Source organism: Zeus faber, assembly GCF_960531495.2.
Source record: "Zeus faber genome assembly, chromosome: 14".
In the NCBI taxonomy this organism is placed as follows: domain Eukaryota; kingdom Metazoa; phylum Chordata; class Actinopteri; order Zeiformes; family Zeidae; genus Zeus; species Zeus faber.
In genome coordinates, this window is record NC_137200.1 from 12572931 (window position 1) to 12587406 (window position 14476).

At 43.0% G+C, this 14476-nt stretch overlaps 1 protein-coding gene across 1 annotated transcript; it reads right to left on the minus strand.

Annotated features, from left to right (window-relative positions):
- Positions 1 to 1755: 1755 nt before the first annotated feature.
- Positions 1756 to 12730, minus strand: LOC307239842 (arrestin-C-like; the record flags this gene model as incomplete). Its single annotated transcript, XM_080013422.1, has 17 exons — positions 1756 to 1964; positions 3346 to 3451; positions 3942 to 3997; positions 6086 to 6135; positions 7981 to 8004; positions 8291 to 8374; positions 9104 to 9241; positions 9345 to 9417; positions 9564 to 9648; positions 9976 to 10111; positions 10213 to 10289; positions 10384 to 10443; positions 11135 to 11325; positions 11416 to 11460; positions 11616 to 11676; positions 11868 to 11898; positions 12669 to 12730. 17 exons carry the CDS (start codon positions 12728 to 12730, stop codon positions 1756 to 1758), a joined length of 1488 nt encoding a protein of 495 aa, XP_079869548.1.
- Positions 12731 to 14476: the final 1746 nt, after the last annotated feature.

Sequence of the window (14476 nt, forward strand, 5' to 3'; positions counted from 1 at the left end):
AGTATTTAAACGTGAGCGTAGGTTGCTCTTAATGTTTCTCAGATGCCAGAAAGACTGCTCACACGCGTATGTAGAGCCAAACAGGGTCAATACGGCAATACTCACACGCTGCATTGTGTGGTATGTGACGGGAAGCTCGTTCCAAGTTTTAAGAATCAGCTGGTCTTCAGGTTCAAGTTCAAGTTCAAGTTCATGAGATTATTCGTCACATACATATTTAAGTTTTTTCCATTTCCGTCCACTTGTGTTCAGCTGATTGGTCTGACTCGAGGCAGGGAGTTTTCTTAATGTCTGTCTGTCTTACAGAGGGGAGCGGAGCACAGGCTCGTAAGCGGCCCAGCAGTGGAACGCCATTCCTCCTGCGCCCAAGAGGATCATTATTATCCGCAATTATTATAATAATCCTCAGTGATATATATAATTGTGGGCTGCGTGCAGAAAGAAAGACTCCATCTCCCTTCCTAAACCCTTACCTTTGGGCAGAGACTCCCACATATGGCGCCTGAGCAGAGGCCCGGGAGGGGCAGGGCGCCGAGTAAAAGGCCCCCAGAGTCTTTCTGTGGTCCGTAGCCGGTGCTTGACTATGCCCCTTTGTCCGCCACATTTATATTTTGAATTTTATTTTCAAAATTGCCATTTCTCTTACCTGTTTTACTTTAAAATGACACAGAATGATTATTTATTACTTGTTAATTGTGATGAAAAATCTCAGCTCAAAATTGTCTGCGAGCCATATACCGTCATCGAAAGAGCCATTATTGGCTCGCGAGCCATAGGTCCCCGACCCCTGGTTTAGCCTATCTATCTATCCTGCATATCATCAGGACATTCATTAAAGTCAGCGCAAATAATTATATATGAACCTTGGTACTAATTGTTCAGTTCTTTCAATTCGGATGTTTTTTCATTAAATAAGACGCGGTAAGTTAGAAGCGTGGGAATGAAACCTGTATATATTACAAACAATAAACATAGCATTGTCTTGCTTAATTATCAATGCAATCCATCTACCATCACTAGAAGCCACTCTTTCAAAAACATCCCCTTCAAATTTAGGCAAAAAAAAATCAATACCCCAGTTGAATTTTAATACCATGGCCAAAATGAACTAAGTAACCTATTGTGTTTTCCAGAATTTTGTATCTGAATCATGAGAATGGGTTTTGTTAAGTAAAAATAAATCAGCCCAATTTCTGTTGCATAACAAAAAGACCACTTTCCTCTTCGTAATATCCCTACTACCCCTGACATTTAAAGACATGACAGTAAGAGAATTAAACGTAAAAGCCATAAAAGAAAAAAAAAAAAGTTATACTTGTTAACCAAATGAACACCAAAAAACCTTGAAATGTGCTGAAAGAATTCCACTGAGATGGAGGTGGTGATTATAACCATTTCAACTGGCATAACACATAGTAACCTTAATATTAACGACCGTTTGAACTGGCGTAACACATAGTAACCTTAATATAAACATCCATTTCAACTGGCATTAGACATAGTAAGCTTAATATTAACGACCATTTGAACCGGCCTAACACATAGTAACCTTAACATTAACGACCATTTGAACCGGCATAACACATAGTAACCTCAATATAAACGACCATTTGAACGGGCCTAACACACAGCTTTAAGAATACTTCCTGCGGAAGCACTGGGATGCATCCTCAGTGATGTATCCTGGGGTCATCGGGTGTTTCGGGTCTGTTTGAACATCATACACCCTCGCCCAGGCGACCCAGCCAGGGGTGATCAGTCCCCGGCTTGCATCCCAGCAGCGGTTAACCATTGGGCCTCCCTCTTCAGCCAGAGCCACTTGGTGGCCCTCTCTGCGGCACCAATGGTTGATTTGATGGCCCTCTTCTTCGCCAAGCCCACTATGCCTAGCTTGGTCAAGACTTTGCATAGAGACTGGCCTGCAAAGTTTGCTGGGGGCCATCGAATCTTCCTTTTCTGGGATGCTGTGCAGAATGTAGGGGGCTGAAAGGCGTGGATATTCTGGGCTCTGTGGGGTGATTCCATCTCACCAGGGCCGGTGCCTGTGCGTTGCTCTTCATGCTCCCTCTCTCTGCATTTAACATTCATCATAGCAACCTTAATATTAACGACCGTTTGAACTGGCTTAACACATAGTAACCTTAATATTAACGTCCATTTGAACTGTCATAACGCAAAGTAACCTTAATATTAACGACCATTTGAACTGGCATAAGAAGTTCAAGTTCAAGAGATTATTTGTCACGTACATATACATACGTTCATACATATATGCAGTGAAATGTCATGACACCCGGCGATTACGCACAATAAGCTCTATAAGCTCGAAAAATACTAAAATGCGTGCAATCGACACAAGGTGTTCGCGCAGGCGGCCACAAGGGGTGGCGCCACAATCGCGATTCTGGGTTCTATAATTATTTAATAAAATGTATTGTCTGTGTTGTATTAAATATACATTTACATCCTCCTAAATAAAACTTACCTTAACTTACCTCCAGTACTTGTTTCTATGTTTATGTTTTTCCATAGTAACCTTAATATTAACGACCAATTGAACTGGCATAACACATAGTAACATTAATATTAACGACTATTCAAACTAGCATAACACATAGTAACCTTAATATTAACAACTTTTTGAACTGGCCTAACCCATAGTAACCTTAATATATAAATAACCAAACAACTTGGTGCTGCAGCTCTGGAGTCAGCTGCGGTTATTTGAACCCGAACCTGTGACTCCACAAGAACCTCTCAGAGCTGAAGATTTAAGGTCTTCCTCAATATGCCAGGTTAAAGGTTTGACAGCAGCCTGTCACAAGCCTTGGGAGGTGGTATGGTGCAAGCATGAAAGACAAAGACCAGGTACAGCAACCTCAGAAGATCAGTAATAGGCTACGGGCCATCGACAACACCCAGCTTCCCGGAAGATGAAAGACCTGGTGCTTGCAATTTGGCCTCCTACCCCGTGTACTGTGGCCCCTCACAGCTTATGAGGTCTCAATCTCAACCGTGGAGAAACTGGAAAGAGGAGTCACAGGCTACATCAAGAAGTGGCGCGGAGTCCCACGGTGCCTTTCCACCATAGGCCTCTACGGAGGTTGTGCCCTCAAACTGCCTCTCACTAGTCTCACGGAGGAGTTCAAGTGCACTTAAGTAAGACTTCACATGACACTGAATGAATCCCAAGACGCAGTGGTGAGCAACAACACACCGACCATAGCAGCAGGACGCGAATAGAGACCAGCCAGAGCAGTGGAGGAGGCAGCAATAGCTCTCAGACCTGTGGACATCGTGGGACATGTTCAGCAAGGTAGAGGAGGCCTTGGGTTAACAACTAACCGCCCAGCTTGGAAGAGAGCCACAGCTCCAGAACAGAGGAAGATGGTGGTGGAGGAAGTACGCCACCAGAGGGAAGCTGCAAGGTGGGCCAAAGTGGTCTCCCTTGCTAAACAGGGACAGTGGACAGGGTGGGACAGTGTGGAGAAGAGGAAGATCAGCTGGAAGGACTTGTGGAGCATGGAAGCGAGGTGGCTTAGGTTTATCATCAGAGCTACGTATGATGTCCTTCCAACACCAGTTAATCTTCATCAGTGGTTGGGTGTGGTTGGGTGAAGAACCAGGATGTGCCCTCTGCTCCAGGCCAGCCTCCCTCAAGCACATACTCGCAGGGGTTAAAGTCAGCCTCACCCAGGGACGTTACACCTGGCGTCACAACCAAGTCTGAAAGAGCCTTGACTCCACCCTGGAAAATAGACCAGCAAGACCTGCAAACAACAACCACCTTCGTCTGTGAGGGAGCTAAGGTAACCAGGAGCAGCTCCACACCACTGGAGCAAGGCCACCTTCGCTAAGCCTGCGACTGGAAGATGCTGGTTGATGTTGGCCGGCAACTTGTATTTCCTCCAGAGATTGCAACCACCACCCTAAGGCCTGACGTGGTACTCTGGTCCCCTTCTCTCAGGAAGGTCTTCATCATCGAGCTTACCGTACCCTGGGAGGAGTCAGTGGACGGGGCTTATGAGCGAAAACATCTAGGCTATGCCGAGTTAGCTGCTGAAGCACAACATCGCGGCTGGAACACTGAAGTCCGCCCTGTGGAAGTGGGGTGCAGATTGTTTGTGGCAACATCTACCACCAGATTGCTCAAAGACATGGGAATCAGAGGCCAGAGCCGGCGCCTAGCCATCAAAGCTGTGTCAGAGGCAGCAGAGAGAAGCAGCCAATGGCTTTGGATGAAGAGGCAAGACCCCTGTTGGGCCCCGAAGTAGCCAGAAGTCACTGTTGAGCCCTCCAGAGGCGTTGTGGGCTCATCAAGGAATCGTTAAGGAAGGCGGGTGCCCACTTGAAAACCCCTCTGTGTCAACATTCCATCCTCAAATATACTCTAAGTGCTTGCACACAAAGGATATTAACATCTTGTCCTGTGTTTTTGAAAACTGTAGCACTTGCTTTGTCCTGTCTCCCCTACGTGAAGTCACATTCAAGTTTGCAGGCAATTTCATATTTTTCGGTGGGTGTGGCCACTTGCATTACAAGTCGAAAAAAACGTAAAAAAATTTAAAATCGAATTGCTACATAATATCCCCATACATTAAATCATTGGGGGGGGGCAACCTGCAAGTTTCTCTTTCAGGGCCAGTTCCAGCCAAATTTCACTTCCTGCTTCCCCCCGAACTTAGAGGGAAAATGTTTGTGACAGAGCCCACAATAGAAACACCATGGCAACCCATGATAAACAAAGCGATTGCGCATAAACACTGTACTACTAGATAGTTTCAATAGTAAAGCGTGATGGTGAATGAAGCGACCGCTCAAATTAAAGTTTTGAGGTGGAGGACTGTCCTACACAGATATCTGACTCACTCAATGGACTTGCCGCCAAAAGGATGTAGTTGCCCAATCACAAAGAGGCAGAACGAGTGTAAAGACATTTATTCCAAGTTGAGTGGAAGCGAGGATAATCATACCCAAGTTGAAAAAGGGCTTCAAATGTTTGACTTTTGGCGCTAAAATCAGTTATTCGTCACAAATGTACTTCTGTCGTCGTCTCAACGACTCAACCGCAAATGATACGACCTCATCAGTTAGAACTACTTAACTCGCAACTTAACCCGACAGAAACACCAGGTAGTCGGGAAACGTTGTCACGGCGGTCTGATCGTTTACCTGTAGCGTTTGAAGCTACTACAAGCTACTCTGCGCACACATGTAGACACATACACATCTGAATATAACAGTCTTTTGCAATTATATTTTTTAAGAATCGTTTTATTTTTTCATGTAATTGACTGTCAGTCAAAAGTACACATACAAGACATTGGAAACATCCTTATGATTGGTGTGTGTCCACAAGACACTGTACATATTTGATTTTATTTTCTTTATACTTTCCAACTAGAAATGAATGACATTATAAAATATACAGTAAAAACACAGAAGACAACTTTGTGAGTAACTGTCTCTACAACTGGATAATTATCTTCCAAAATCATTACATTTTCAGTTTCATTGCATCAGACACATTCAGCTCCAACCGACAACCATTGAATTTCTTTGTGGCTCTGTTGTTCTAATGTTGTGATGTGATGCTCCTTCCTGTGAAGGAGCTAAAAGAAGAAATGCAGTTACCGTCCACACACACACACACACACACACACACACACACACACACACACACACACACACACACACACACACACACACACACACACACACACACACACACACACACACACACACACACACACACACACACACACACACACACACACACACACACACAGTAAACCTCACCTTCACTATCAGGGTGCGATTTCAAGTTTTACTCCAAAACACTGCAGAGGCGAAAAGGTTAGGACAAAATTAAAGTGGAGAACATTGATTCCTAGCAAGTTAATGTTGAATATAGTTACTTACACTTCTGCTCAGTTGGTTATGATGGCCAGTGTGAGGTCAGGAGGAAAAGCAAAATCAAATGGTGGAGTCAGCATGAGTTTTTTTCCCAATCATTGAGAAAAGGTTAAATACTCTATATAGTTGGTGTTGTGTGTGTTTGTGTGATTTGTTTTCTACAATATACCTGTAGGTTTAGGATGCATAAGTTTCAGTGGCAGTTCTAATATGACGTCACTGTGAAGACAAACCATCCAAATTATTACACATGATAAAATAATAATAATAATAATAATAATAATAATAATAATAATAATAATAAATATAGCTGCAGACAGAAATACACGCGGTCCAGTTTAGTTGTGTTGGGTGCCTTTTACAGTTTCCCGGGTTCTCTGAAACGCAGCACGATTTTCTGAGTTTACTTGACTGCAGCAAAAAAGTCATTGTAAGAAAGGGACAGTTCCTCCAAAAGGTTCTTCAAACTTTCTTTGGTGCAACGGGGTCTTTCGGGGTTTTGTAAAAACCCCGCATGAGTTAAAGTCTTCCCAGTTTCCTTTAAACCCAGCATCGGCTCAAGTTGTCTTTCTACGTGTCACAAGTGGTTGTTTGCGAATGAGTTCTGAGAGATTGGATTTATATAACTTTGGATGATGATGTCACAAAGCCTGCTTCTGAAACAAATCAAATTGCCTCAACGTTCTTCTACTTCTGGTAGAATTACGACAGTTTTTCCACTAACTTCTGCTCCAAATGTAATTCGATACTTGAACTACAAGACCCAGTTCAGTTCCAGTTCTAACAGGGACTCAACCATGTCTGTGCATACTGCGATTGTCGTGTTCCAGATGCTATTAGCCTGAAAAACGGCAAGAAGATTAAAGTCGATATAATTTATTTTTAAATATAATTAGAGCTGCAGGCAGCAATATCCATGACTAAATGTCCAGTTTATTCATGCTAGGTATGGATTACAGGTTTCCAGGAGCCACATACAAAAGTTGTTTTCCTATTTATTAATTGCATGGAGGCTGCTGTGGTGCTTGTAGCTTGGAAGCCGATGGAGGAGCTCCTCAAACGAATCGAGTCGTGCTAAGGTTTTTCTACTTCTGGTAAAATTGCAACACTTTTTCCAGTAATTTCTGCTCCAAAGGTAGATCGAGATTAATCAAGTTCAAGTTCAAGTTCAAGAGATTATTTGTTACATACATATACATACGGTCATACATATATGCAGTGAAATGTCATGACACCCGGTGATCACGCACAATAAGCTCTATAAGCTGTAAAAATACAAAAAAATACCAAAATGTGCGTAATCGACACAAGGTGCTCGCGCAGGCAGCCGCAAGGGGAGGCAAACTCCAACTACAAGTCGTCTGAGAAGTCATGGTTCCGAAGAGGCCACAGTCATGTCTGTGTGTACTGCGGTTGCCATGTTTCAAATACTTTAATCTCGAAAAGCGGCAAGGAGATTCAAAATAACGAAATCTGAGTAAAAACAATAGGGTTACAGCCCCAAGGGATGGTGAATCAGAATAGGTCTTTCTTTACATTATTTCAGTCTTCTTAAGGCTACATACAGTATAAATTACATCCAAACAAGAAGGTCAGTGACCTAACACCTGCAGCCTACCGCCGATCTGGATGAAACTCGAACAACGCTATGTTGGAACTGCTCAAATACAAATGTTATTCAGATTGTCTGCGGGTTCATCATAACATCCATAAAGTTCTGACGTCAGTTACATCTGCATGTGCGGTCTTGGTGAGGTCCTGATTGTTGACCAATAACTTGACTGCAACGCTATTATATGTCTTGTGTGCGCTGTCATGTGTGCATGTTGCTCCCATGATGAAAAATACAGCTTTTTTTACTAAATGATTCCGCAATAATGGGCCGATCCGGCTCAAACTTGGCCGACAAGATGTTGAAATTACCCCAAATACACTTTATATTCATCTTGACTGTAAGTGCAGTGGATCCATGAGATCCACACACCACTGATGTAAGTTTTTCATTAACAAAAGAAATAGGGCTCCCGCCACTTAGGGGTGGACCCCTAATAATAATGGACCTACCTGGACATGAGGCCTCCCAGCAAGCTACATGAAGAAAAGGTGATAGCAAAGTTAGTCTCCGTCTCTTGAACTTAACACGACACAGTAGATAAAACACCTTAAAATAGATAAACTAAACACTAAACACACACACTAAACAACAGGTTTGTTAGAACACAGTTTCTCAGCTGGTTATAATGGTTCTTTATTTTTCTTTCCCTGACATCAAAAGAGTTTGTGTTTAAAACAGCGTTCCAAACACAAGACATGGAGAAGCGTGCATATTTCAAGCCCTTGCCTTGAAAGGCTAGAACACCGGAATGATACTCACCCTCCTCCGGCCACCATGAGGCTGACCTTAATCTTGTAGGAGACCACAATTCCCAGCATCTCCTTGTCCAGGTCGGGCTTTATGCTGAGAGAAAAGAATGTAGTAGAATTCATGAGGAGTCGTTTGAACGGGACCATCTTCCTCTTCCAGGTTAAAACCTGGATGTCTTTCTGTGAACGCTGCAGTGCAGGGGACTTATTTTCTCCTTGTTTCACAGGGGGATTAGTCACACCAATAGGATGATTTAGAAATGTGTATATGATCATTAAAGCAAATTGGTTTGTACTGTCTTTAGTGCCTATGCATAGACAATTTTAAATAAGCTGCAATGCTACAATGTGTTCAGCGCCATTATGACATTTTTTTCGTTTGTTCAAATGTTTTAGACATACAGCAGATTGATAATGAATTTTAATGTGGTTCTCGATACAATAGCTACATATTGCAACCTTTGATGATTATGGTTACTATTTTTATTATTATAATCATATTAGATAGACAGACGGACAGACAAACAGATAGGTTGACGATTGACAGATACAAAATAAACATATAGGCAATAAAAAAAGTTAAGTAAAATAGAAAATAATAATTACAAAAACAGAAAATAGAAGAAAATGTCAATATATGAAATTAAAATGAAAAGAGGAAAATAATATATGGCATTACAGTATATGGAATTATACAATAAAGGATGAACCTAAAAATAAACTGCTTACCAGTAAGCTATCAAACTATGAACAATTTGAAGTCGAAAAAATGTTTTGTTTGGGAAAAAACACATCAAGTAAAACCAGGTGAGTGGGCACTTACAGGGTGGTGGAGGCCAGGTTCGTGTCCTGGTCCTTGAGTCGTCCGTCCAGCGCCAGGCCCCTCTTCTCCTTGTTGTCCTTCAGCAGAGGAGTGATGGACAGAGTCTTCTCAAAGGTCTCAGTGGCATCTACCGTCTCTCTGCGAAACAGGTGGAAAAGGGGAAATGTCACCCATCTCAAAAAAATCGAATCAGACAGCAATCGATCACACCACATCTCATTTTGAGATCCTGTGCACATACCCAAACTCTTGGATATGGATGCACTTGGTGTATTTGTCGGCGGAGTACAGGATGATGTCTGAGATCTGGTCCACTGAGATCAGGAGGAAGAACAGCAGGAGAAAGCGATAGAGCGACATAGACAAACAAGAGCGATGAAACATTACTATTTTGCTGTGTTCTCACTGACGAGTGTATGGTTAACTAAGAGCAATGGAATATGTTCATGTATCAACATACCAGTGATTTTGATTTTCTTCACTGTTTTGTTGCTCTCGTTATTGATTTTAATTTTGATCGGGATCGCTTCACCGTGATAAAAGAGCTGCGATCAAAAGCAGATAAAGGCAACATTAGTCTACTGTACAGGTATGTATGACATTTGCCTCATGACAGTTACTTTAGGATTTTTTCTATATATTTTTTTATATTCAGTTCTAGTAAGCACCCAAACTTTGACTGGTGCAAACAGTATTCGAACACGCTGCGGCAAGACGTTCTCATCTTAATATTACTTAACTAGTCCTGCAATGTCAAAGATGACAGCAGTTTGTGTGTTGCTAAAAATGAACCCGCTAGAACTTCTGCGACGAGGGGTACTTCTATTCACAGTACGAGTAAATAATAAGACGAGAACATCTTGCCGCCGTACGTCCTTCTCCATTGACGCCTCCAGATGAACCGGCTTGTCGGACATCATGAAGTTCCTGCAGACATCGGCCTTGGGTCCCTCACGCACGTGGTTGGGGGCAAACTGGATTTTACGAATGATAAGGCGAGCTGTGTCCCTGTCCGGGGCGAAAGCAGAGGAAAATGTAAGTCAGGCGAAAGAATGGCGCAGAAAAATGAATAGAAATACGATGAGTAGAACGGTTGGGGTGGAACTCGCCTCTTTTCGATCTTCTCGTCGGGGTTATTGGCCTCCATGGCGAGGTAGGTTTTCACCTCAAAGTCGACGCCGCACGCCTGCGTCGACAGCGACAACACAAGGGGTTGTCATCCATACGACAGACCCTTAAAGCACACAATTAGTTCTCAAAACGGCTGTCAGATTTTGTACCTTGCCCTTGTCATCAGGTCCAGGCTGCAGAACGGTGGAGCACGGCAAGTTTGTTGGAATCTGGGAGTAAAAAAACTCAGGGTTTATGATCACTGAACTAATACTTACAAGACCAACATTCAATTTGAATCTGAAAGTGGTGGAAGAAGTTCTGAGACCTTTTACTGAAGTAAAAATACAAATAACCTGATGTATACAAGTATTCAAGTATACTTAAAAGGATTCAAAGTAAAAGTACTTGTCATTTTAAATTACAATGATTGATTCATTACAATTTACAAAAAAAAAAGTGCAGGTGGTGCCATAGTGATTTATAATCCATAACTTGGTTTTCAAAAACAAAGTAAATGGGCTGTGTTGAAAATGTAGTAAAAAGTACAGATATTTAATGTGTAATGGATTAAAAGTTGAAAGTCTGTTTTGAACCTGTACTAAAAACAGTAGATATACTTGAAAAAAGAAGAGTACAGTAACATAGTGCTTGTCTATTGTTACTTTCTATCTAACCTTACAGAATGAATACTTAAGTCCAGTGCAAGTGGAGTTAAATAGAACAGATGATAACACTGTCAGTGTCACAGTGAGGTCATATCTGCCATCCTCAGTGCTATGCCCACAATGGCTGCTCCAGATGAAGTTAATTTTGTAGAAAACAGCCATTTGATCAAAGTTGCAGTCCCCGGGAAATTATTGATTCTTTGATAGAATGGGTGATGAATCTCCGTGTAGGAATGAAGAAATGGGGTCGTACCTTGAAATTGAAATGGTAGGAGTTGTCGCCGGCCTTCTTCAGCAGCGTTTCCTGCATGGGGCTGGGCGTCGTCTGGTGAATCTCGGGGTACAGCTGGATATGCTCGGACCAGATGTCCTTCCGGAAGGACAGGCCCATCACATCCAGTTCCTCGCGGCCGTAGCGGAAGGCACACACCAGCTGCACAAACACTGACGAGCAAAAATAACACATTTATTATTTTGTAGAAAAGTCGTCGGTTTACGCAAGACCTCGATCGATCTTGCCTGCGCCCATGTCACCTTTTCTGCTCCGAAAGTTTTCTGTGTCCAGCTTCACAACACCGTCTGTAGACACGAAAACATGAGCACATTAGACTCTCATTACACTCACACACAAGGGTGTTACGTGTATTCGATGGAACACACACACACACACACACACACACACACACACACACACACACACACACACACACACACACACACACACACACACACACCGAGACAGTCAACCGAGTCCACGTGGTCTACGTAGTCTCTCTTTCCCAGGTAGAGGGTCAGCTGTTGGACGGAAGGAATACATTCACAGTCAGTGGCTTGTTCCGCATATCTCAGACGAAAACAATCATACGTGAGCCTGGGCTGGAGAAGACTTACTGCAGATACTGCAGATAAGGGTTGTAGAGGAGCAGAGAAGATAAGAGAAGCTAAAAAATCTGAAATGCATCAACAAGGTCGTGCGTAATACTTACTCCTCCATTTCGACTGGTCTTCTTGTAAACCCTACGAATTGCAGAATATTAATCAAAGCCCAAATTAAGCACATAACATTATAGTGGTTCAAGCAAGCTAGTAGGAACGTGTCTCGGACAAAAAGCTTTACAACATCTAACCCAATGTTGGAAGGAACTAGTTACATGTTCTCAGCGAAATGTACGATAAAATATTATTTTTAAGGAATACACTTTGCTTTTGTAACGTATACATATACTGTGCTTTTTACTTTACAATGTTTATGTTTTTCCATTTGTCACATCTCTCCTTCTCCTCTCTTGATCAAAGCAAGACTGGAGCTGTTAACTGGAGCACAGTAGTTATTGTTATTGTGTATATGACTATTTCATAGTGCACTGTGAACCAAATAACATAACACTGTCATAAGGGCACTAACAGACAAAAATGCAGGCACCTTTTTGAACAGTTCGCAGTGGAGATTAAAGCTTATTTTGGTCACAACCGTCGTACATAGTCATTTACTAGAGGATGAGGATTGACAATGAACAGTACAGAGCAACATCTCAAAGTTAAAGACACTGTTTAAGGCCGCCCAGTGTAAAGAGATCGAAAGTTTGAGGGCCAAACATACAGTATATGTAATGAAGAGACACACAGTCTATATAAGTGTAGCATTCCTTGAGGAAGACGCTGATCCCTGTACTTGCTCATGACGGACAGCAACTGTTGGTAGGTGTTTGCAGCTGCGTCAACAAGTTGAGATAATATTATGTAAGCAGAGGATAGAGTATGGATTAACCGGGTATATAAACGGTCACAGTTGGACTGTGTAGATATAGGCGGTTTTTGAGTGGGAGCAGAAGGGCAAATAATCTCCCATGCCTGATCCAGGTAGGTATAACACAGCGTGGAGCCAAAAATGCTACTGAGCGTTCACTGAACTCGTTTCCAGTGGTACTGTTACTGAGACGCATGACATACCTCATTAAATGTTAAATGTTTTCAACCCATGTCAGACACTTGTAAAGCCTTCACAAACCACTGGTAAACTTCGAGAAACTCTGTGTGTCCGGACTTTGGGAATCGGGTGACCCAGGACCAATCCTCTTGGCTCAGGGCTCCCAAGGAGTAAACACTTTACTACTGAGTTATCGAGGTATAACCTGGCAGCAGAGTCATCCCGCGTAGTGAAGGGCATAGTGACCATCTTCTCTGCTGTTCTTTCGGACGCATATCTGTCTGCTTTGGGGTTGTTAGATCTTTTCTTTAGGTGAGGTCTTTATATATTCAGTCAAATACAGTACACTTCATAAAAAAAGGTTGTGACACCGATGTTTTTGATCCGTCTCACTCTCCAAGATTCAAGTATATTATAATGTTTTGAAAGGGGTGGTCAGTTAACCTAATCTCACATGGGGGGTCATTTGGAGAGACGAGACTACGGAACCAAGTACTAATTAACATGTTTTTATCTGTATCACAATCATCAGATTCAGTCGGACAGAAATTTATGTGAGGTTAATTTGCAATTGCTACTGTTTTTGTTTGTTCATTCCCTGTGCTGGTAAGGACTACCAGACCAGCATCGAGGTGAGCTGACCCATTAAACTATGCACCTTCAAACCTAAAGATGTTCTGTGTGAGTGTGTACAATGGAAGGATCACTTACTTGGCCATTGTCTGGATGATGATAAACACTTTCTGTTGATCAAAAAAAAAAAAAATAGGCACAAAGAAGAAGGATGACGTGTGAATTCAAGCTATTTAAAAGTCATTGCAGTGGCTGATCTGTCATGGTTTTTCCAGTTATTCTGTCCCTTGTGCTCTCTCTCTAGCTCCCTCTGTTTTTCACCCTGGTTCTGCAAACTAGCCAGCTGTCTTCACCTTCCTCGTCACTCCACCTGTATATAACCTGTTCACTCAGTGAACAGGTTATATACAGGTCAGAACAGTGTCGCATCGTCGTTGTATCCACAGCGTCAACACTACTGCATCTCCTGGGTTGGACCCATGCCTGTTTTTCAGGCCTTGATCCCTTACTCCTGAGCCTCAGATATGTCCTGAATTTGGCTTCGTGACAGAACGATCTGACCAGCCATAGACCCAGCGTTTATAGTTTTCAGGTGGTTCTTCATCAGGGACCAGCCAGGAGATTCACCTGCTAGCCACCAGTCTGCTAGCGGGAGGCCTGCTTGTCACCAGCATGTCTCTCACTGCAGACTGCTTGTCCCCGCCTGTACTTCCGTCAATTAGATGCAGGTTTATGAGCCTGGACTCCCATCCTAGCCCCCAGCCCTGAGCTGGCTAGCCGAGTACTCACCTTTCCTTTTCCTGCCACTGAGGATCCCCAGCAGTCCCCTTTCTGGGGATCGTGCCTTGTCATTTTCCCCGGGAGCCCTTAAGAGGACCTCCAGGGGGAAGTGTGGTCTCAAGGCCATTGGCATTCTTCACTTTCCAGTGCCCCAAGTCTACACTGCCCAGGGGTCCTCCATTGGCAGGCACGACCTGGACCGGCAGCAGCTTGGGACCAGGTCACTCTCAATGAAGGTGGCCACACTTACTATGCTCATGCAACAGCTATCCAGTCCTCCACTCTCCGGGGTTTCCACCAACCAGCTGAAGAGGC